Source organism: Panthera onca, chromosome Y (assembly GCF_046562875.1).
Source record: "Panthera onca isolate mPanOnc1 chromosome Y, mPanOnc1 haplotype 2, whole genome shotgun sequence".
Taxonomy (NCBI): domain Eukaryota; kingdom Metazoa; phylum Chordata; class Mammalia; order Carnivora; family Felidae; genus Panthera; species Panthera onca.
In genome coordinates, this window is record NC_138358.1 from 23689123 (window position 1) to 23713144 (window position 24022).

Here is a 24022-nt window from a genome sequence, read left to right on the forward strand (position 1 = left end):
AGCTAGGCCTCCAAAATCCTGTGAGTCTCCTTTAGCATATAAAAATCTCACTGGAAACTTCCCCTGGACTTTACCTCCCGCAGCCCCATAGTATATAACTAGTCTCTCAAGGCCCCGTGGCAGCTCTTCCTGCCCACGGGTCCTGTCCCCGTGCTTTAACAAAATCACCATTTTGCACCAAAGACGTTTTCAAGAATTCTTTCCTGGCCGTCGGCTCTGGACCCCACGAGCCCTACTATCTCCCCTAAAAGCCCCATCATTCCCACATCTTGCACACAGTTTGTTACGTCAGTTGCATTTCTTATACTAATTTCAAGTTATTTCGGACCATCAAAAAAACGTAGTCTCCCGTCCATCCTTCTGCAAGTTTGCTCTGAGGCCCCCATCTGGCCTAGGAATCCTCATTTATTACAATTTTCTCCCCGAGGTAACTTTACCACTGACCCTCCTGGGAGCCTCACCCGTGACTACTTGGTGCCCGAATCATCAGAGCCTGCAGGTTTCCACGTGGGAAGCAGAGAGGTGGGGTATGTGCAGTTCCGGCCCAAGGCAAAAACGGAAATGCAGTGGTACTTTTGCATGGACGGGACATGCAAACCCTCAAACCCTCAGCATCAGGGCAAGCATACAAAGGCTCTGCTGTCATTTGTATCTTTTAAAGCACACTCCCGCACACTGTCCTCCAGAAGCAGCCTCTGCTTTCCAAGAGGAAACGAAGGAGATCAATGGCCCAAGAGAGCAGGATTCATGCTTTCTAAAGGGCTGACAAATGGATGTTTGGGGAGTATTTCTCTGATGTTTTCTGCTGTTTTTACAAGCGAGTGTGCAATACCCGAGAGCACTGCAGGTTTTGACAGCGTTGGTGGTTCCAGAATTCTATCAAAGCAGCTGCCCCTGCTAATAGACTGCCAGGTCAGATCCTTTTGAAGTGCTGGCGTTTGCAGCCCTTTGTTAAAGGCTCTGTTTCCCATCTGGCAACGCAGCCGCCTGTCTGCCTACTGTGGATTCCAACAGAGAAGGCCAGTCCTAGGGCCTTCGGGGAAGAAGGCCTAGGAGCTGAGCCCAAACTTTGCCTTTAAAATAGCAAAGCTCCTGGTGGAAAGGTAGATGAGCAGCTGGGTGGGAGGGCATGTGTTTGCATTTAAGTGTTTAATAAGTGGGGGAGGGACGAATGGGCTGCATTCCCTTCGGGTGACCGGAAAAAAAACCTTAGAGAGGGGCCCATTTGTCGAGGGGAGAGATAAAGGGTGGCTGCTTGGGGTTTGCCAATGGGCCTATTAATTTATTAGATGGTAAATCTGGTAAGGATTTTTTTGGTTTGTTTTAAAGGTTTGGTTAGTAAAAGCCATAACCTATAGGAGAGCTCTTTTATTGTCAGCCTTCTCGAGTTTGTTTTTAAACTTTACCCAGTATGTTGATGGTTATCATTAGTGCTGACACAATTTTGGAACTTTTAAGCACATAGAATAAAGCTTGATTTTCAATGTATAACGAAAAAAAAGTTATGAAATCTGAATGAACTTGGATAATTAAAAAAAAAACCAATTACTTTTGAAAGCTAATTTAGAATGCCCAAACCTATATTGAAGCTGAGTAAACACGGAACACTGAACTGTAAGGTGCAAAATACGCGTGTGTAAACATGTCTCTTTAGGCTAAGCGCTTCCGTCTTTAAGATTTGACTTGCAACGAAACTCCTGCCGCTGGGATTGTGTCCGTTAACACCAATCGCATCAGTCACGTTGATGATGAACGTGTTCTGGCGCCTGTAACGCATCAAAATTAGGGACGTCAGGTCCCAAATAGGAAAGAGCTGGCAAATGAGGCAGGTTTGTCTGGTAAGGTCAGTTAAGACGAGGTGGCGGCTTGGGGGAAGGCTGGGTTGCAGGGAAGAAAGCCGACCTCCGTCCCGGCCCCGGGCGCGCCTCCTTCCCCCACCTCCTTCCCCCACCTCCGGCTCGGGCCCCAGCCTCACCCTCGTGAGACCTCGTGGCGTCCGCCGAGGGCGCGCAGCCCCCACCCCGGTCGGCGCCTTCTCCGCCAGCGCGGGCGCCGGGGCGGGGGAGGCGCGGCCCCGGGCACATGATCCCCCCGCTCGCTGCCGGCCGGGCACCTGACCCAGCGGCCCGGCGGGGTCCCGGCACACCCGAGCCGCGTCCCCGAGCACGGCCCATGGCCTCCCCACGCCTGGGGACCTTCTGCTGCCCCACGCGGGACGCCGCCACGCAGCTGGTGCTGGGCTTCCAGCCCCGGGCCTTCCACGCGCTGTGTCTGGGCGGCGGCGCGTGCCGCCTGGCGCTGGGCCTCCTGCAACTGCTGCCGGGGCGACGGCCCGCGGGCCCGGGGGCCACGTCCACGTCCCCGCCGGCCTCGGCGCGCGCCCCGGCCTCCGTCCGCATCCTGCGCGCCGCCGCCGCCTGCGACCTGCTCGGCTGCCTGGGTAAGGCGCGCGGACCTGCTCGACGCCCGGGGTGGGGGAGCCCGGCCCGCGGGTTGGGGCCTGCTCGGTGCCTGGGTGAGGCGCGCGGCCCGCGGGTTGGGACCTTCTCGGCTGCTTCAGTAAGGTGCGCCGCCCGCGGGTCCGGACCTGCTCGGTGCCCGGGTGAGCGTGCGCGGCCCGCGAGGTTGGGCAGGGTGTGTACTCGGAGCACAGAGGCGGCTCCCTCGGGACCGGACCGGACGACCGAGGGACTCAGCGAAACAAGACAGGCAGTAAAAATTATGCCCAGGGGACACTTGTTTAAAGAGAAAAAACCGTTTACAGTGTTCGTTATTGCAGGCTTACTGGGGGAAACCTCAGACGGTTGCCATTAAACAAAAATCCCAGAAAATACAACGGTTCCCTAATAACTTCTGCGAGTGAGAGACTGACAATGTTCTGTGCATCCGCAACCGTTTCCCGAACGGTTTGGCAGAATCGGGAAGAAAACTTGATGTGTCTACCTCTAATACGTATAAGTACATAATTTTTTTCAGGTTTGGGTTTTCTACCACAGGCGGCCAAACTGCAGACCCCACACTAAATCCCACCTGTTGCCTCTTTTCTGTGGCCCGAAAGGTTTTTAACAATCAAAAGAAAAATACTTCGTGAAATGTTTCTGATAAATGTTCCATGAAATTTAAATGTCCGTGTCCTTCAGTGGTTTCATGGGAACACAGCCGCGCCCTGCCCTTGTGCGTTGTCTAGTGCTATCTTTGCCCTGCAAGGACAGAGGTGGATGATGGCAGAGAAATTGTGGCCCATAAAGCCTAAACTCTTTTCCAAAACCATTTGTTTGCATTTTTACTTTGGGAAAATTTCTAACTTAAATCACACAGACTGTATAAGGAACCGCCTTTGGACCTATGCTCTCACTTCATCTATACCCCATCCTGGTATCACCCACCACTGGATTAATTCACAACGACGCGGGATGGAACTAGAGTGTATTGTGCTGATTGAACTAAGGTAGAGAAAGACAAGTACCACATGAACTCACTCATATGTGGAATGAAAGAAACACAACAGATGAACGTAGGGGATGGGAAGGAAAAATAAAAATGGAGGCCAACTGTAAGAGACTCTTAAATACAGAAAACCGAGGGTTGCTGGAGGGGAGGTGGGGGGGGGGGATGGGCTAGACGGGTGATGGGCATTAAGGAGGGCGCTTGCTGGGATGAGCACTGGGTGTCGTATGTGAGAGGTGAATCACTGGGTTCTCCTGAAACCGATACTATGCTATGTGTTAAGTAACTTGAATTTAAGTAAGTAAATTAAAAATTAAATATACATGTTACACTAGTATTGTCGCCTGAAAATAATGATGAAAGTCAATTCTTTAACGTCCCTGGTGTATGTTCAGTTGTCTCATAAATGCTATTTTACAGTTGGTTCGTTCGAATCAGGATCCAGATGCTGCCCACATTTGGCAATTGGCTGACAGGCGCTGACCATTTTGGACATGTACTTTTGCTTAATTTTACTCGTGAACCTGAAGGCTGTCGATGGTATTGAAACATCCCTGAGGGGGTGGCAGCAGCTTTCACCCTGCCTTGAGCTGACATCAACGCAGGTGGCTGTCTCAGCGTGCTGTTCTCCAGTTCTGTGCCCTTGTGGTCACAGACCCTCAAGGACCTTGACTTCCAGTACATGCTGTATAACCTCTAGTCACTTTCTCAGACTCCAGGAGTCAGACAGGAAGCAGTACTTCCTTTCTCTTAGGGAATAAACCTATCTTGGTGCAGGCTAAATAAATCAGACATTCGTTTTTTTCCTGATTCTGCTGAAACATTTTGGAAAAGCATCTTTTTTTTTTTTTTAAGTTTATTTACTGGGGCACCTGCATGGCTCAGTCGATTAAATGCCTGACTCTTGATTTCAGCTCAGGTTATGATCTCACAGTTTGTGAATTCGAGCCGAGCCCCTCATTGGGGTCTGCACTGACAACGTGGATCCTGCTTGGGATTCTCTCCCTTCTTCCCTCTGCCCCTCAAAACCATGCATGAGTGCACACTTGCATATTCTCCCTCTCTCTCTCTGTCTCTCTCAATAAATAAATAAATACTAAAAAAATTAAGTAATGTCTATACCCCATATGGACTTGTACCCATGACCCTGAGATAGAGTCATACACTCTTCTGACTGAGCCAGCCTGGTGCCTCTGGAAAAGCATCTTAACAGCAATTTAGTTTCTATAACTTGGATATCTAGAAATAAAGATGCACGCAGATATCTTTTGAGGATCAGTGAAATAATATTTGCATATATGCTTGTTTTTGGAAGGGAGTTGTGTGATATTGACAAATGAGCAGAAGCAGAATTCGGGGCAAGGCTTGGTGACTGACACATCACTGAAAAATACTTATGGTGCCTACCTCATAGGGCAGAGGTTTTTTTTTTTTTTTCCGGTTTTATTGAGATACAGTTGACATAGAGCACTATAAGAGTTTAAGATAGCAGAATGACTTGACATACTCATATTGTGAAATGTTTATCACAATAAGTTGACATTCATCAGCTGATATCGCTACGAAAATACATTGGGCATTTATTGAGCTCAGAGGAATGCTATGTGCCGTAAATGGTAAGCATTCTATGGAAGAAAAGCATTATTTTTGTGAGCAGTGCTTGATAACGAGAAGGTATATCTTAAACGTCTCAGTGTGCATAGTTCCTCTTTAGTGATGTATTACATGGTGTTCGTATAGTAGTGTGTTATGTAATACAAATTTCATATTGTATATAATGTACGTTTGGTAGTGTATCACACTATATTTAGATTGTATACAATTTAAATACACAGATTGTATTTGGTGACGTATTATGCAGCATATAGTTGGTAGTATAGTATGCAACGTAAGTTTGGCAGTGTATTACGTAGAATAGATTTAGTATGTTACGTATTGTATACTTAGTCGTCTATTACATAGTATATTAGTGTACATGAGCACATAGCACAAAACTTCGTACTGTTTACAATTACTTTTTAGCATTGTATTCCATAGTATATTATTATTTTTTAAGTTTATTTATTTTGAGAGAGAGACGGAGCAGGGGAGGGCAGAGAGAGAGAGGGAGAGGGAAAGAATCCCAAACAGGGTCTGCACTGGGAGTGCAGAGCCTGACGCAGGGATCAAACCCATGACCTGTGAGATCATGACCTGAGCCGAAGTCAAGAGTCGGACCCTTAACCAACTAAGCCACCCAGGCACCCCTACGGAGTATGTTATTAGAGCATATCACGTTTCTTAACAAAAAACCTTAATATATACCTTAAAGCGTGTATACTATTTTGAGGAGAATTAGGTATTTGGGTTTAATAGCAAGGAAAACTTACAAATCGTAAACGTTAAGAGCAAATTATTGAGGAGACCTAATTTGTGAGAATCTTAATCGCATTATTTACTTATATAATTTTTTAAATGTTTATTTCTTTTGATGGAGAGACAGAATCCCAAGCCGGCTCCGTGCCATCAGCACAGAGCCCGATGCAGGGCTCCAACCCCCAAACCATGAGATCACGACCCGGGCCAATACCAAGAGTCAGATGCTCAACCAGCTGCGTCACCCAGGCGCCCCTGTTTTTTATTTTTACTTTTTAAATGTTTATTTTTGAGAGAAGTGCTCATGGAGGAGGAGCAGAGAGAGGGGGGGTGGGGACAGAGGGTCTGAAGCAGGCTGGGCACTGACAGCAGAGAGCCCGATGCGGGGCTCAAAGTCACAAACCTCAAGATCATGACCTGAGCTGAAGTCAGAGGCTTGACTGACTGAGCCACCCACGCCCTAAATACATTTTTTAAAGAATGAAAGAATTATCTTTTTACATTTCAGAATCGTGCTGTTTCGGTCATTTCTTTAAATGTCAGGAATGGTCAATATGTGGGTATTAAAAATATAGCCAAGAAATACCGATTGTTCACATAATTGCTTCTTCATACCAAGTAAGCAAACAACTACATTAGGCATATGATTGTGGCTAATGGTGGTTCAAGTTGAAATCAAAATTCCTGGGATTGCTTTGTGACCGAAATAATTATTCCTAGATCTTATTCTCTGTCTCTGTACACACACCGATGTGTGTGTTTCTTTCCTACCTCGTTTCTCTCTCTCTCTCTCTCTCTCTCTCTCTCTCTTTCTCTCTCTCTCTTTCTCTTTTTCCATCCACCATCTACTCTTAACAGAGCAGCAAGTTGGCTTTAGATCCGAATTAGGACCATTACAAAGGACAGTAGCTCACCCTTAGCCACAGTTTTGCTTTCCGCGGTTCTGGTTCCCCGCGGTCCGTTCTGGTCCGGAAGCGGTTGGTCTTCTGCCCTGTCAGAAGGTCAGTATAGCCCAACACCACATCACGGTGCCTGCATGGTTCACCTCGCTACATCTCACGTCGTCACGAGAAGAAGAGTGAGTACAGTAAGGTGTTTAGAGACCACGTTCACATGACTTCCATTACAGCGTATTATCGTTGTTTACTAGTTGTTAGTCTCTTACTGTGCCTAATTTATAAAGCAGGCTGTATCGTTGGAATGTACGTAAAGGACAAAACGTGGTCCATCTAGGATTCGGTACAATGTGCAGTTTCGGCATCAAATGCGGGGCCTGGAATGCATCTCCCGCGGGATGACTGTGTCCTCTTACTCGGTTTTAGGGATCGTCTTCCGGTCTGCGGTGTGGTTGGGATTCCCTGATTTCGTCAAGGACATCTCAGACGTGAATGGGACGGACCTTTGGCCTGCTGCGTACTGCGTGGGGACCGCAGTAAGTCCACCTGCTTGTGTTGATAACCCTTTCTTCCCACTGTGGTCCTGTGACACTCTGTTCCTCCAAGTGTGGTCTCAGCCCACTGGAGTTTGTTCGAAATGCAAGTTCTCAAGGGCGCCTGGGTCATTTAAGCATCCAACTTGGGCTCAGGTCATGATCTCGCGGTTCGTGGGTTCGAGCCCTGCATCGGGCTCTGTGCTGACAGCTCGGAGCCTGGAGCCTGCTTTGGATTATGTCTTCCTCTCTCTGTCCCTCTCCTGCTCGTGCTTTGTCTCTCTCTCAAATAAATAAACATTAAAAAAAAAAAAAAAAAAGAAATGCAAATTCTCAGAACCTTGGTGTGGGGTCTGTTGTGATGTTACACCCCCTGCAGGGACTTCTGACTGACACTTAAATTTGAGGACCACTGCACTAGTATGGTTCCCCCCCTGCCCCCCACCGTATGTGAGCCCACATATATAGTCCTTACCTAAGGTGGAGCTGCAGTGAAAACCAGCTGGCCAAAAAGGGAAAAGAAAGGACAATGAAAGTTGTTGATTTATGGGATATATATTGTGCTTAATGAAATACATATTTGTGCATTCACTTTTTAAGTTTATTTATTGAGAGAGCGGGGGAGGAGCAGAGAGAGAGGGAGACAGAGAACCCAAGCCGGCTCCGCACTGTCAGCGCAGAGCCCGACGCGGGACTTGAACTCCGGAACCGTGAGGAATCAAGAGTCGGCCGCTTAACCCACCGAGCCACGAGGCGCCCCGGAATATATTATTTCCATCTGTGTATCTCTGTTGCTCTGTGCACCGAGCTGTAGCAGAATCGTCAGCCTCTCTCCTTGTGACCATCGCTGCTTCCCGGCTGCAGAGGGGAGCGCGGTCTCCACCCGCGCCAGAGGCTGGTCAATGTCCCGCTGCCTCTAGCAGACTGGCCCCTTCCTTCCCCTCTGCTCAGAAGACCTTTCCTGCCCACACTCCTTCGTTCTCATTCAGAGGCACTGTCAGCCCTCACGCCGGGGAAGGCTGTGCATCTGAGGCCTTTACGTCCCGTGCCGACAACTGTACCCGGCCAGCGGGCTTGCTAGTCTGGCGCCGCTGGGCGGACAGAGCACGGAGGCACACGCCGCCCTGGGCCACGCCCCAGCCTTGGTTTCCCAGACCGTCCACGTGTCTCCGGAGGGCTTTCATGTGCTGCTTCCTGACGTCAGAGGAAACCGGCATCTGCCCTCTCCTTTCATGGATGGGGACAATCCGGGGCCTGTTTCCAGGAGCTTTGATGCCAGGCTCTTCCTGATTACAGATATGGATCCAGCTGTTGTACGGTGCCTGCTTCTGGTGGCTGTTTTGCTACGCGGTCGACGCCTATCTGGTGATCCGGAGATCAGCAGGACAGAGGTATGTACAAGAAACTAGAGCTTTCTGCCCGATTTCTGTTGTACGAAGAGGGGTCGGGGGTACCATTGAGGGCTGCAAAGTAGTTTTCAGTATGGCGGACCCAGCCAGAATATCAGCCGGCCCCTTGAGGATTGTGTCTGGCAGCTATTTCTTAAGTTTATTTAGAGAGCGCAAGAGCGAGCAGGGGAGGGGCACAGAGAGAGGGGGAGAGAGCATCCCGAGCAGGCCGTGTGCTGTCGGTGCAGAGCCCCACACAGGGCTTGACCTCCTGAGCCGTGAGATCACGATCGGAGCCGAAATCAAGAGTCAGACGCTTAACCAACTGAGCCCCCCAGGCACCCCTCCGGCAGCTGTTTTTATAAAAAGCTGAAGGCAGATTCAAAATGAGGATTTTAAACCATGACAGCAGGTAATCTATAAATTAAATATTTGCAACTGGACACATACTAACAGAATTGGCATGAATATAAACAGATTTTGACTGTATCTAGAGATTGGAGAAGATTCTTTGAAGTGTGTGTTCACACTTTAGGCCAAATACGGAAGCCGAACATTGGAGCTCCCGGTGGCTACCTGGTGAGAGTCCACGGTGGGTCCCATCTGTATAGGGGTCACTCACCGTGGCACCGTTGGCAAGTTTCTTAACGTGTCTGACTTCTGTTTTCCCACGTGTAGGATAGTAGCAACCGCATCAGGTCACAGGAGAGTCCATGCGGTGCTCTGTGAATGGTTGAGGAAAGTGCCTGGCACATAGTAGGCTGTCGGGCGCTGTGCCCTGTGACGGCAGCTGGGGTGAGCATGTGTGTTGGGGGAACAGAGCACCTGAGTGACAAGGGGAAGCTGGATGGCAGCATGGGACGAGTGCTCGGGTCTTCTGACGCTTCATCCAGGAAGCATGTGCCCCCCTACTTTTGCTTGGTTTTTTTTGAACTTTATTGAAGTAATCTCTGCACCTAAGGTGAGGCTTGAACTCACAACCCTGAGATCAAGAGCCACATGCTCTTCTGACTGAGCCAGCCAGGTGCCCCATGCTTTTGTTTTGTTTTGTTTTGTTTTGTTTTAAACAGTTTTATAAAGTTCACCCATTTAAGTGTATAAAATCCAAAATCCATTGTTTTTTTTTTAGTACATTCACAGAATCATGCAACCATCGCACCAACTAGTTTTAGGACATTTTAATCCTCACCTCCCCCCAATCTCTTTACCAGTGATTAATCCCTACCCCCCTTCCTGCCCCCACCAGGCCCCTGTCTCTAGGTTTGCCTGTTCTGGGTATTGCTTGTAAGCACATTCATTCCATATGTGACATTTTGTGTCTGGTTTCTTCGTGTTTTTTAATATATGTTTATTTTTGAGAGGGAGACAGAGAATCTGAAGCAGACTCCATGTTATCAGTGCAAAGCCTGACATGGGACTTGAACCCACGACCCGTGAGATCATGATGTGAGCCGAAGTCGGAAGCTCAACCGACTGAGCCACCCAGGGTGCCCCTTGTGTCTGGCTTCTTAAACTGAGCAAGACGTTTTCAAGCTTTACCCATGTCGCAGTGGTGTTAGCATTTTATTCCTGTTCCTTGCTGGATAGTATTCGGCTTAGTGGATGTGCTACATTTTATCCATTTATCGGTTGATGGTCGTGTGGGTTGTTTGCATCATTTTGGCTGTAAGGAATACTCCAGCGACCGCTGGTATGCAGATGTTTGTGTGGACGTGCTATTTCGTCATGTACTCAGGGGCTTTGTACCCCGGGTCACGTCGTAATTCTCTAACCTTGCTAAGAAACTGCTAAAATGCTTTCCAACCTGGCTGGTTGCACCATTTTATATTGTCGGCAGCAACGTATAATGGTTCCAGTTTCTCACATCCTTGCTAATACTTGTTCTTTTCCATGTATTACTTTGGCTTTAAAATTTAGCCATGTTAGTGTGTGTGTGAATGGTATCTTCCCTGGTGGCTGGTGATGTTGAGCATCTTGTCACATGTTTAGTTGCCATTTGTATGCTTTTTTTGGAGAAATATCTGTTCAGTTCCTTCACCCATTTAATTGGTCTTTGTTATTGAGTTGTAAGAGTTCTTCATATAGATTCTAGATACAAGTACCTTATTAGACACAGGATTTACAAATATCTTCTGTTCATTGGGTTGTCTTTTACTTGATGGCATTTTTTTAAATTTTTAAAAAATGTTTGTTTATTTTTGAGAGAGTGTGAGAGAGACAGTGTGAGCAGCGGAGAGGCAGAGAAAGAGGGAGACACAGAATCCAAAACAGGCTGCAGGCTCTGAGCTGTCAGCACAGAGCCCTATGCGGGGCTCGAACCCACGAACCGTGAGATCATGACCTGAGCCGAAGTTGGGTGCTCAACCGACCGAGCCACCCAGGCGCCCCAAGATTACTGTAATTTCTGAGGTGCCCTTTTCCCAAAGGTATTTGAAACCTGTCCCCCCAAAATATCTGAAGAGTGATCTCTGTGGTTGGTTGCACACAGTTGTTAACCGCAAAGAGAGTTACGAATTGCGTTACTTCTAGGTTAACCAGAAGGAGGAGGATCCTTTATCTGGAATATTTTGTATGAGTTCTTGCGTCAAACTTGGGAGCCAAAAAAGAGTTTTATGGTTTGAACACTTCAGTTTAGGTCTCATCCCTTTTATTTTATGTTTTTAAGGTTTATTTATTTTGAGAGGGGGGCGGGGCAGAGAATGCAAAGCAGGCTCCATGCTGTCAGCACGGGAGCCCAGCATGGGGCTCCGACTGTCAAACTGTGCGATCATGACCTGAGCTGAAATCAAGAGACACCTGACTGAGCCGCCCAGGTGCCCAGGTCTCTGATCCATTTTCAAGATTCGAGATTTAATCTCTACACCCAACATGGGGCTTAAACTCACAACCCCAAGGTCAACAGTTGCTTGCTGCACTGACTGAGCCAGCCAGGGGCCCCTGAATAAATTCACTTTAGAAGCCAAAATTAGTAAACAGAAATCACATTCAGGCTGTAGAACACACTGGGAAACTTAAGTAGATTCTTGCTCTAAAATTCTTGATATTCCTCATGTATCATCATCAGTAACTTTGGTGTCTCTGGCCTGAAGTTTAGTGTTTATTTGTGTGCTTGTTCCTTCTACCTTTTTACTTTCAGTCCTAGGCTTTTATACATGTGTACAGAACCTAGATATTCTTGGTTTTGAAAATTCTCTAGGGAAGAGAGTTAAGGTCAAGGGCAGCCAACCAGGTATATCAATGAGGATTAGTTTTGGCTACATAGAATACATAAAATAACTTTAAAGTAAGTTTTCTTTCATGCCAAAGGAGGCCAGAGGTAGGCAATCCCGGGCCCTTATAATGGACATCAGGGACCCATGCTTCTTCTGTCTCTTGCTGGGTCATCCTATTGTGTGACTTTCATCTTCAAGCCGTCATGGCCCAAAATAGCTCCTGGAGCTCCAGCCATCACATCTGCATTCCAAGCCACAGGAAAGAGGAAGGGGCAATGCATAAGGGGCCTGTTTTCTCCTGAGCCATTTCCCTTTAAGCAGCCTCCCTGGGGATTTTACACAACTATTCCTTTTTTGGAATGGACAGAATTTAGTTTCATGGTCACAGCTGCAAGATGAGGTTGGATTGGAAACATAGTCTGTTAGGCAAGCATGCTGCTATTTGGCATGCCATCAAGGTTATTTTACCAAGGAAAAAGGGGAAATGGCTTTGGGTAGGCAACTAGCAGCAATGAGAAGTGTTTGACCCGGAGGCCAGTGCAAATAAGTGTGACACCTTTCTCACTCAGTTTTGGAAGGATTGGAGTTAGGGCACAACAAGAGGTGTCACAGCCAGCCAGCTGTGGAGATAAGAGGAGCCTTGGAGCACCTCCAGGAAGCTGGTTCTGTCACAGGAGGAGGCATTGCTTCACCCCCACCCACGGATGACTGTGGTCCGACAGGGCAGCCCGAGAGCTCTCTGGAGCGAGAAGACAGGCAGAGCCCTGAGAAACCAGGACAGGCCGTCAGGAAGCCCTCCTCATAGCCAGCAGAGTGTTTGCAACTCATTTTGGAGCACAGCGTGAGAACAGGCAGGATGCGGGGGAGGGGGGGGGGTGCGGGGTTCACACTTCAGAGGATGCTGGCAGGGCCTAGCGTCCGAGGACCGGCCGATTGTGCGGGAGGCAAACAGCCAAAGATGTGAAACATTCGGATGCAAGGACAGGAGCAAGCGCAGGGGTCCGGGACTAGGAAGACTGTTGAGAGTGAAGCGGCTCTGCCATCAAAGAGGAGCAGGGATCACAGCAGAGCAGTAAGACAGGCGCTCTGTAGCCACGGAGACCCAGCCCCTGCCTCGTCATGGCAGAAGCCCTGCTTCCTGGTGTGAGGGCTCCAAGGGGCCAGAGCTGTGGGTGTGGCTCCTCTGTTAAGAGCCAGCTTGCTTCCAGAGCCCAGGGTGCGGTCGATACCTCGGTTAAGACACTGAAGCCTCCCAGGAGGGTCCCGAGGAATTCCAGGGCAGGGGGCCAGGCTTTGCAGGTATGGCTGGATTAAAGTCTGTATTCCCTTCTAGATCCTTCCAGTCCTTAGCTATTTTCTTTGGCACAGGAGAATCTTTTTTTTTTTTTTTTTTTTATCCTAATCCTAAGAAATGTCATGAAGACAGATTTAGAGTTAAAATGTCAACTCCTGCGGCTCCAGGTGTGGGATGTACAGGTTTTAAACAACAGCAGAAGTTGCTTGAGATCGTGGGAAAAGCCCTAAATCGAAGTCCCGACTTGCTCTGTGAATAGAAGTGTGGGGGAAAGGGGGTCCGGGGAGGGCCCTCGCGTGCCTGGACATAAAAACGGTCTAGTGGTCACATAAAGAGATGAGCATGTTCAGCCACCGGCTGCTCTTGATTGTGGATGCATTGGACTTGAGACTCATGACCTGGTGTGGGTTCGGGGTCACATCCGTTATTAAAGTGGCGGCTGCCTGAGCAGCCGGGCCCAGTCTGACTCCCTCCCTGCTTGGCCATCTGGGGCCAGAGCACCGCTGAGTAGTCTGTGGCCACCCCCAGGCCTGCACTCGCCTGGCCCGCTCCCTCCCACCTCTGCGGACAACACCCCTGGACAACACCCCTGGCTCCCTCGGCCCAAGGTCAGGTTCTGGAATGCGGAGATCCTGCTCTATTCAACAACCCAGGCCTTTGCAGAAAGCTGCTCCTTTCATTTCTTTCTTTGATGCAGAGCCTCTGACTTCTGGACGGGACACACCCCATCAGCTCCCAAACCCAGAGAGGTAGGGGCAGGGCTGCTCCAGAACCGGTTCTAACGTGAGAGGCACAGCATGCTGGGGTCCTTTCCTTGTGGCCTTCCGGAGAACTGGCTGCGAAAAGTTGCTTCTTCCTGCAGCTCGTTGCCGTGTGCCGTCCCTTGTCTGCTTGTGGAAGGGCCCCCTTGCACTCGGATCCCTGACCGTTCCCTTGCCTACACAGCTGGTTTTCAGAGTTAAAATCCCAGTGGGTTGGGGGTGGCACTATTTGCCGGGAGCCTGGTACAGTCACGGGTGACGGTGACCGCATTCGACGGAGCCGTGGGCCCCCGTCCCGTGGCACAGAAGAGGCCGGTTAAATGCTCTTTAACAGATGGCTGTGCACCCCTCTCCCAGACCCCATCTGCAGGGCTGACTGAGTCCCTGGGGGAAAGGGAGGGGCATGTGGGAGGACAAAGACAGAGGGTAGAGATGGTCCAGGAATGTTAAGCATGCAGGGAATGGTGGGGTGTGGGGGTGGGAGGTGAGAAAGGAGAGCTCCCCGCTCTCCCGGAACATGGAACGAACCCACATTTCTTCAGAGACCTTGGTTTGCACTTAGCACTAAGACCCGTGAGTTCTAGGTACGGATGCACCTTTGGGAATGTGTGGGGATAGGAACTCCTTGCTTATTGGGTGAGCTGGGTACTTAGGAGGACTGATGAGGTTCCAGTGCCTTGTTCTTGTCAAGCTTGAAAGACTCCTGTTAAGTGAAAGAAGCCAGACACAGAGGGCCACGTATTGTGTGCCACCATTTACACGGATTGTGCACAGTGGGAGAAGCCAAAGAGAGACACAGGAGGTGGGTGGTTGCTGGGACTGGGGGCGGGAGGAACTGGGACTGCCTGCGGGCACGTCCTTCTGGGGCCGTAGCTGTTTCAGAACTGGGGAGAGGAGGCCGTTGCATAATGTGAAGTTGCCCAAGGCAACAGAGCTGCTCTGCTTGAACATGGTTACTTTTATGTTCTGTGAATTTCATCTCAATTACAAAAGGAAAACTCAGAGGTAGAATGGGGCGGGTCTTTACCAAGGGTTTGCTCAGTGTAAGTTTTCCTGATGGTTGGGGGGCCCCAGGAGTTGGTCTGGTACTTTGTGTGGCTGGGCATCTCCGTAGCTCGTCTCAGGCCAGGCCCCGCCCCCCTGATTCTGCTTCTCTCCTAGCACCATCCTGCTTTACCACATCATGGCCTGGGGCCTGGCCGTCCTGCTGTGCGTGGAGGGAGTGGTCATGCTCTACTACCCGTCTGTGTCCAGGTAAGCGGGGACTCCCTGCTCCCTGACTCATCGTTCTCTGGCGACAAATACACAGGCCCTGACGCAGAGTGGGCACCTTGCAGGTCAGGCCATTGTTCACAGACCTGCCCAGACCCGCCCTGGGGCGCTCGCTACAGTACTTGTTCCCTGGAGTTTGTTTCCCCGCCTCAGCCTCTCACATTTGTGTAGGTGCCCGTGGGTGCAAGTATGTGCACCCAGCTTGAGGTGCGTCCTCATGTCAGGGTGTGCACCCAGCGTTAGGTGTGTTCCTCTCCATATCGATGGGGCTTCCTCATGCACACCCTTTAGTTGTTATGCTTCAGGCCAGCTTCATCTGGATGAGCAGGGGAGTTTAACATCCTAAGGATGAATTCGAAATGGCTTGGAGAAACCCAAAGATTTGCTCTTAGAAGAGCTGGATCTAAGCGTCAGCTTGCTTCACTTTGCCGCTTCTCTTCCAGCTGTATTCCCGCTATCCTGAACACAGATCCAGGGAAACAGATCTTCTGACATTGTCTTAGGTATTTCTTCAACGTCCTCAAAAATCTCCTCAGTGCAGTCAGTCCTCTGTAAGGGCTCACGGTCCCTCCAAGGATGTGTGCTCTAGCTTCCGATGGAAAACTGCAACAGGTGGGGACATGGTCTCTGTCTGGGATCTTAGGGCAGTGTAGACAAGGATCACAGCCCAGCCTGAGGACAAATCTGGTCCTCTGCTTGTTTTTATAAATAAAGTTTTATTGGAACACAGTCATGCCCTTCGTTTATGCATGGTTTATGGCTGCTTTCACACTGCAGTGTCAGAGTAGTTTTGACAGAGAATGGGTGGCCCATGGAGTATGAAATACTTACGGTAAAAGTTCCCTTACAGAAAACGTTTGCTGACTCGTGGTTGGACAATTTCTCCCCCTTTTTTGACTGCTTGTAGCTACTCGGATGTCTCCAAATTGGTGTTGCCTTCTCGATGGCGGATACTCCCAAAGTCTGTGTAGATGCATCCATACAGCTGCTCTGAGGAACTTTACGAGGTCAAGTACGGTGTCCGTGGCTGTTATAGTGGGGTGCGCTTAATGGTTAATAGTGGAAAGGGAGCTTTCATCACTCCCGCGAGCTTCATCCGTGGGCTCCTGGAGCCTCCTGGGAAGGTTGCACCTGAGCATGAGGGAGCCATCGCTGCGGGGCTCACTCCCAGGTGCCCCCTTGGTCCTTAGGAGGCTGCTCCCGGGCCTGTGCAAACTGCTGTCCCCACTCACTCAATCATCGCTTACTTTTTTTTTTTTTTTTTTTTTTTTTTTTTTTTTTAAATTTTTTTTTTTCAACGTTTTTTTTTTTATTTATTTTTGGGACAGAGAGAGACAGAGCATGAACGGGGGAGGGGCAGAGAGAGAGAGGGAGACACAGTATCGGAAACAGGCTCCAGGCTCCGAGCCATCAGCCCAGAGCCTGACGCGGGGCTCGAACTCACAGACCGCGAGATCGTGACCTGGCTGAAGTCGGACGCTTAACCGACTGCGCCACCCAGGCGCCCCAATCATCGCTTACTTTTGTCTTTTGGTCAGAGTCATGGCTTTTCTTTTTTTCTTTTTTTTTTTTTCTTTAGCACTTTATTTTATTTTTTGAGAGACAGAGCATGACCAGGGCAGAGAGAGGGAGACACAGAATCCAAAGCAGGCTCCAGGCTCCGAGCTGCCAGCACAGAGCCTGACGCGGGACTGGAACCCACAACAGTGAGATCATAACCTGAGCTGAAGTCAGATGCTCAACCGAGTGAGCCACCCAGGCGCCCCAAATCATGGCTTTTCTGCTGCTTGATTCTCTTTGTCCCCTCAAGCCTTTCCAGACCACATTTGAACCTGCATAGCTGAAAATGAAAACTTCCATTAAAAGGAAGGTAGCCTTGTGAGATGGTGTTGTGTTCCTTCTCATGGCGAGAAAAGGTGGCCTCGCGTTTTTCCCACCCAAGTTGTTTTGCATTCGGTCATTTTCCCCTTCTGGGCTGGACCACTCCAGGCATGTTAGAACAAGAGTGCGTGTGTGCATTTTTATCGTTCTGCCTTCTGTGGCCACAGAGCCTGTTCCCTCATCTGCTTTTGCACCTCCTACCTGGGTTGGGCCTGAGCAGTCCTCTCTCCCCTTTGCCTTTGATTCTCTCTTCCTCGTTGCTCTCTGACGTTATGCGTGTCTTCACTCCTAGCTCCCACGTGGGTAAGCCGTGCCTGTGTGGCACTCTCCTACCCCACCTGCTGACTGACGATTCCCGTGATCCTTCAGTAGAAGTTCTGGTCCTTCCCCTGAAAAGCACCTCTGCTGTGATGGTTCTGCACAACCATGGCAACACATTTGCCTTGGAATATGAGGGCTGGGAATTTGGAGGCGCTAAAGGGGACAGACTGGATCTTATTCACAGGACTGGCCTTTTTTTTTTATTGACTTATCACTTACATATCACACCCAGTGCTCATCCCAACAAGTGCCCTCCTTAATGCCCATCACCCATTTTCCCCACCCCCATCAACCCTCCGTTTGTTCTCTGTATTTAAGAGTCTCTTATGATTTGCCTCCCTCTCTGTTATCTTATTTTTCCTTCCGTTCTCTATGTTCATCTGTTGAGTTTCTCAGATTCCACATATGAGTGAAAACATGTGATATCTTTTTCTGACTTATTTTGCTTCGCATAATACACTCTAGTTCCACTCACTTTGTTGCAAATGGCGAGATTTCATTCCTTTTCATTGCCGAGTAGTATTCCATTGTATGTATATCACATCTTCTTTACCCATTCGACAGTTGATGGACGTTTGGGCTCTTTACATAATTTGGGTATTGTGGATAGCAGCCCTATAAACATGGGGGTGCACGTGCCCCTTCGAATCAGCACTTATGTATCCTTTGGATAAATTCCTAGTAGTGCAATTTCTGGGTCGTAGGGTAGCTCGGTTTTTAATTTTTTGAGGAACCTCCATGGTGTTTTCCACAGTGGCTGCACCAGTTTGCATTCCCATTTGTGTCTTTTTCTCCTTGAAGAGACCCAGTGGGGGGACTCCCCTTTTCGAGTGTCCTTTCCTGTCTTTCCTTTTGTTAGCAGTGACCTTTAAAATCTCTCCCCCGTGGAATGCCCTAGAGGGCCTCACATTTACAGGACAAATAGAAACATGATTGGTCTCCTCTGTTCTTCAGTGATTGATTGATTGCTCCTTTGCAGACATAAGGTGTGAGTCCCATTTCCTTCTGGCAGAGTCAGAAGTGGATTTACGCATTTGCCTTTTCTCTCTCACCCTCTGATCTCACCTTCCAGGTAAGTGTGTATATTTTAGGCAAAGCCTTGTTTTCAAGAATGGCTTGGTCCTCCTCCCTCAGGTGTGAACGGGATCCGGAGCTCGCCATCCCGCACTATGTCACCACATACTTGCCGCTGCTGCTCGTCCTGGGGGCCAACCCCATCCTATTCTGGAAGACCGTGACCGCAGGTGAGCAGCAGGGAAGCTGTCTGGGTGCATGACCAGGGCTATGGCCCCATGCCTTGGGCTCAGATAATGGCATGCGTTGTGCTCCTGGAATCATCTAGTACGCTAGACCTCATTTGTCATCCTCTAGAGACATAAGTACAATGCATTTGGAGAAAGTGAGCAGGTTTAATAAGTGAAAGCGAGCAAGCCTATCTGGTCATGGGCTACACAAGTTCTTTGCCAATGTTTAATAGCTCAAGACCAGGGCCAGTGGACTTTTCACTTCCGTCTAGGCTCATCCTGGGTCTGTCCTTGGGGTGCCTTGGAGGCCCCAGGAGTGCCCGTGGAAAACTGTGGAGGTCAGATAGGAGCAGAAGGAGAGGAGTGGGGAGCCGGGGGCGGGGGGGAAGGGATGGGGTGTGGCCTGAAGAGTGAGCCTGGTTACTCCCGTGAGGTGCTTGGCCTTGTGTGTTTACTCAGTTGGGCAGGAAACAGGAAGTAGAGCGCAGGAAAGGAGTCGGGTACAAATAGTAAGAACTGAGTAAGAAGGATGTTGTGAGCCAGCAGGATGCCCTGGAAAGAACTCTGAGCTGAGGCTGGGGACTTGGCATTCTGGTTCCACCCCATCCTCACGGAGGCGTGACCTGGGGCAAACCTCCAACCTGCTCAGGCTGCATGGATCTCTCCTGTGCAGAATGAGAATGAACAAGTGCACCTTGGGGCACCTGGGTGGCTCAGTCGGTGAAGCGTCCGACTTCAGCTCAGCTCATGATCTCACGGTTCGTGGGTTTGAGCCCCGCGTCGGGCTGTGTGCTGACGGCTCAGAGCCTGGAGCCTGCTTCCAATTCTGTGTCTCCCTCCCTCTCTGCCTCTGCCCTGCTCATGCTCTGTCTCTTTTTCTCTCAAAAATAAACATTTAAAAAAATTAAAAGAAAAAATAAATAAAAAGAAGTGCCCCTTAATGGAAAAGTCGGTTGGTTGTAGAACTTCAAAACATTTCAAGTGCTGTGCCACTAAGAGTAGGCAATCATGTGGCTCTTTGGATCAGTTTTTTTCCTCCGTGTTGCATTTAAAAACAGTGTACTGGGGCGTCTGGGTGGTTCAGTTGGTTGAGTATCTAACTCTTGATTTTGGTTCCAGTCGTGATGCCAGGGTCATGGGATTGAGTGCTCTCTGCTGAGTGTGGAGCCTGTTTAAGATTCTGTCTCTTCTTCTGCCCCCTCCCCTGCTTGTGCACTCTCTCCCTCTCTCTCAAATAAAAAAATAAAATTAAAATAAAAACAGTATGTTAAGTACAGCAACTTTTTATACAGATTTGCATAAAAGTACTGAGTCAATTATATCAAACAAAAATCATGTATAGGTAAAGGACTGATAAGAACGACAGTAAGATGCTAACAGTGCTTGTCTCAGGATAGACAATAGCTCGTTGATTTTCCTCTAACCTTTTTTAATGTTTTCCAACTTGTTGGGGCGCCGCCTGGGTGGCTCAGTTGGTTACGCATCTGACTTTGGCTCAGGTCACGATCTCGCGGTTTGTGAGTTTGAGCCCCATGTCGGGCTCTGTCCTGACAGCTGGGAGCCTGCTTCGGATCCTGTGTCTCCCTCTCTTTCTACCCCTCCCCTGCTCGCACTCTGACTCTCTCTCAAAAATAAATAAACATTAAAAAGTAAAGTATTCTCCAACTTGTCTATAATGAGAAATTTTTAATCTTTCAATGTTTCAAAACAGTGTGCATTATTTTTGTAAGAGAAAATATAAACCTTCAAAAATATAGTTCTGTTTTTTAATGTTTGAGAGAGAGAATGCAGGGGAAGGGCAGAGAGAGAGGGAGAAAGAGGATTTGAAGCTGACAGAGCCCCATAGGGGACTCGAACTCATGATCTGTGAGATCATGAACTGAGCCAAAGTTGGACGCTTAACCGACTGAGACACCCAGATGCCCCTAAATATATAGATTTTTTTTAATGTTTATTGTTGAGAGAGAGAGGCGAGAGAGAGACAGAATCTGAAGCAGCCTCCATGCTGACAGCAGAGACCCTGACATGGTGCTCAAACTCACAAACTGTGAGATCGTGACCTGAGCCACCCAGGTACCCCTAAAAATACAGTTTTTGAATCGGTAAAATCCAAATAAAATTTGGAGCTTAATTAATAGTAACAGACCATTGCTAATTTCTCCCCGGTGACGAATGTGACCCTTGGTGTGTAAGATGTTAATGTTGAACGAGTCTGGGTTTAGGTATGCAGAAAGTCTCTGTACTGTCTTTGCAGTCAGGGGAAGACTACAGTTCTTGGGAGGTGAACGTTTTAAAGACCCCGTGTCCCATCGAGTCTGCGAGGACCCCAGCTTGGAGTGTGGGGGAAGGAACGGCCGTATCTTGGGCTGTCTCCTGCTCTTCTGCCTTTGCTTTGGGGCTTACGTCCACGTTGACTCTCTTCCCTGTCACTCAGGAGATGCAAATAATGACCATGACATGCAGTTCCCCTCTGTTTTTCACAGTGGCCTCTTTACTAAAAGGAAGAAAAGGCATTTACACAGAGAACGAGAGACGGATGGGAGCCGTGATCAAGATCCGATTTTTCAAAATAATGCTGGTTTTAATTATTTGGTAACCTTTCTTCTATTTTTTATTTTTTAATTGCCGCTGGGAAGGGATACATAAACAACTTGCCATTTTGCTTTTCTAAGTGTGACCCGAAAGTTGCAAAGCAGAGAGTCTTTGGAAAGGAGATCTTTGAAACTGCACTAGGTGCCCTTTGAGGAAATACACGCGAGACAGGAAGGCAGGCCCACAATCTGTGAACTCCTGGAAAGATACTCACATCTCCTCAGATTATATATAAAGCCCTCAGAACAAACAACTCCTGAGTTTAGTTTCCAGATACCGTGAACGTGCATCTGGTGTTTCGGCCCACTGCCAGGGCTAACTCTGAAATAAAACGCTGGACCACACTTTTAAAATGTACCCGTTTGTATCATTCTTGACCCCAGGATTCCTGGATCTGAGAAGATATAGGACAAGGGCACATTTTTTGGTGGGATGATTCATGTTTCCATCAAGACATATAGAGCGAGCCATTTTTCTCTAAACCTCAGTTGGCCCCACAGTTGGCATTCTGCCCAGTTTCAGGTGCATGCTTTGAAAATAGATCTGTAACCCATGCAAAACAGATGGGAACCAGAAAACCTTTTGCTGGGGTGAATCAATACTTTGCAAAACAGGGTGTGCCTTTGTGGTGTTAATAATTGATGTGATAGGAGGAGGTTTGTTTGGACGTTGTCCTAGGCGAGATGGAAATGATCTCCCTCTCAAAATACACTCAGCTCTTCATTTTATTTTTTTTAATTTTTTTTAACGTTTATTTATTTTTGAGACAGAGAGAGACAGAGCATGAATGAGGGAGGATCAGAGAGAGGGAGACACAGAATCTGAAACAGGCTCCAGGCTCTGAGCTGTCAGCACAGAGCCCGATGCGGGGCTCGAACTCACGGACCGTGAGATCGTGACCTGAGCTGAAGCCGGTGCTCAACCGACTGAGCCACCCAGGCGCCCCAACAGCTCCTCATTTTAAATGTCGTAGGCCTAGCAACAATAACATCAAAACAGTTCACACGTGAAATAGCAAGATTTGTGCAGCTCTCCCTCAAAACGTTACATTACTCATCAAGTGAAAATTGAATTTTGAGTTATTAGCTATAACGTTAGAGCCTTACACCCGATGTGGTGTTGCGTGTTACCCTTGGAAGAAGTCGCTGATCTCTGCTTTACACTTGAGAGAAAGAGGTCTCTTAAATTAAATCCTGGATGTGCTGGTTCCTCCATGTGCCCAAGTGGATTCCCCTCCAGGACTTGGTGGCCTTGGAGGACAGGTTTCCTGACCGCCGGCATTTAAAGATGAGTTGGGTTACATGTTCTCTTTACCCAGGGTTCTTTTCTTTCTGACAGCTGGTTGCCAAACATCATCAACGAAAGCCTCTTATTCTATCTTGAAATGCAACCAGATATCAACGGGAGCTTTTTGAGACCTGTGAGAAATGCAGCCAAGACCACGTGGTTTATAATGGTAGGTCAACCTTGATTTAAAATTTTTTTCTTGAAAAGTAAAGTTCAGAGAGAAAAAAACCCACTCCAAAGTATGATGTGTTGTGGGTTAAATATGTAACGGTATGTACCTGTATCTGCCTTTGATGTACCAGCTAGCTAGTCTCATTCATTGTTGGGACCGTTATTAAATGGGGACAACTCTGGTAAATCAGTTTGGCCCAGTTTTTCAGACCTTTCCAGCAGACCCAAAATATCAGAGAATTTCACTTGAAGAAATATTTCAGACTATGAAAAAGCCATAGGGACGAAGGTGTTCCTTGTAACATCATCCACGATTATTAAACTGATACGAACAGATACCACACTTGATCTTAGCCAAAAGGCCAAGAAGCGATCCCATCATCCGTGATTATAAAGTGTTATAGGCAACCCAAATGAAACAAATACAAGGAAATGGCTAAGTAAATTACACTTTTTCATCCTGGTGGAGTGTTATGTAGATGTTAAACGTGACAATTATGAAATCTCTAGTATTTTGAGAATATATTTAAAAAATTCTTTAAATATTTATTTTTGAAAGAGGTAGAGATAGAGTGCTAGCAGGGGAGGGGCAGAGGGAGAGGGAGATACAGAATCTGAAGCAGGCTCCAGGCTCTGAGCTGTGTGCATAATCCGACTCAGGACCTGAACTCAAAAACTTCGAGATCATGACCTGAGCTGAGTTTGGACGCTCAACGGACTGAGCCACCTGGGTGCCCCTGAAATCTGTAGTTTTAAGTGAAAAACGCAGGATATAAAAATTACACTAGTTACAACCACATAATAACACGTGTGAAAAAAATACCATATAGAAATACACAGAACGGTGAAGCAGCTGGGTGGCTCAGTCAGTTGAGCGTCCGACTTTGGCTCAGGTCATGGTCTCAATGGTTCATGAGTTCGAGTCCCACATCCGGCTGTCCGCTGTCAGCGTGGGGCCCGCTTCAGATCCTCTGTCCACCTCTCTCTCTGCCCCTCCCCCACTTGCTCTGTTTCTCTCAAAAATAAACATTAAAAAAATACATAAAATCGGGGCGCCTGGGTGGCTCAGTCGGTTGGGCGTCCGACTTCGGCTCAGGTCATGATCTCGCGGTCCGTGGGTTCGGGCCCCGCGTCAGACTCTGTGCTGACAGCTCAGAGCCTGGAGCCTGCTTCGGATTCTGTGTCTCCCTCTCTCTCTGCTCCTCCCCTGTTCATGCTCTGTCTCTGTCTGTCTCAAGCATAAATAAAAACATTAAAAAAAATACACAAAATGGAAATAAGGTGGAAACCCCATGAGTAGATTCCTCCCAGTGTTTTCGCTGTGTTGCATTTGAAATGAAAAAACAAAACTGTTAGCGGAGAGGTACA

General features: G+C 48.3%; 1 protein-coding gene and 1 pseudogene across 2 annotated transcripts in view; one reads left to right on the plus strand and one right to left on the minus strand.

Moving 5' to 3' along the window:
* The first annotated feature begins 1557 nt into the window (after window positions 1-1557).
* Window positions 1558-24022, plus strand: part of LOC145714973 (G-protein coupled receptor 143-like) — a 64122-nt gene continuing 41657 nt past the window's right edge. Inside the window, exons 1-7 of one of the 2 annotated variants that reach the window (XM_081794553.1) lie at window positions 1558-2440; window positions 7125-7234; window positions 8528-8622; window positions 15048-15140; window positions 18495-18604; window positions 21088-21196; window positions 22535-22652. In XM_081794553.1, coding sequence (XP_081650679.1) covers window positions 2083-2440; window positions 7125-7234; window positions 8528-8622; window positions 15048-15140; window positions 18495-18604; window positions 21088-21196; window positions 22535-22652 — 993 coding nt within the window. In that variant the 5' untranslated portion in view covers window positions 1558-2082. The remainder of the gene's footprint in view (window positions 2441-7124; window positions 7235-8527; window positions 8623-15047; window positions 15141-18494; window positions 18605-21087; window positions 21197-22534; window positions 22653-24022) is intronic. The other variant, XM_081794552.1, reaches the window with a different exon arrangement.
* On the minus strand, window positions 22862-23028 carry LOC145715091 (U2 spliceosomal RNA; annotated as a pseudogene).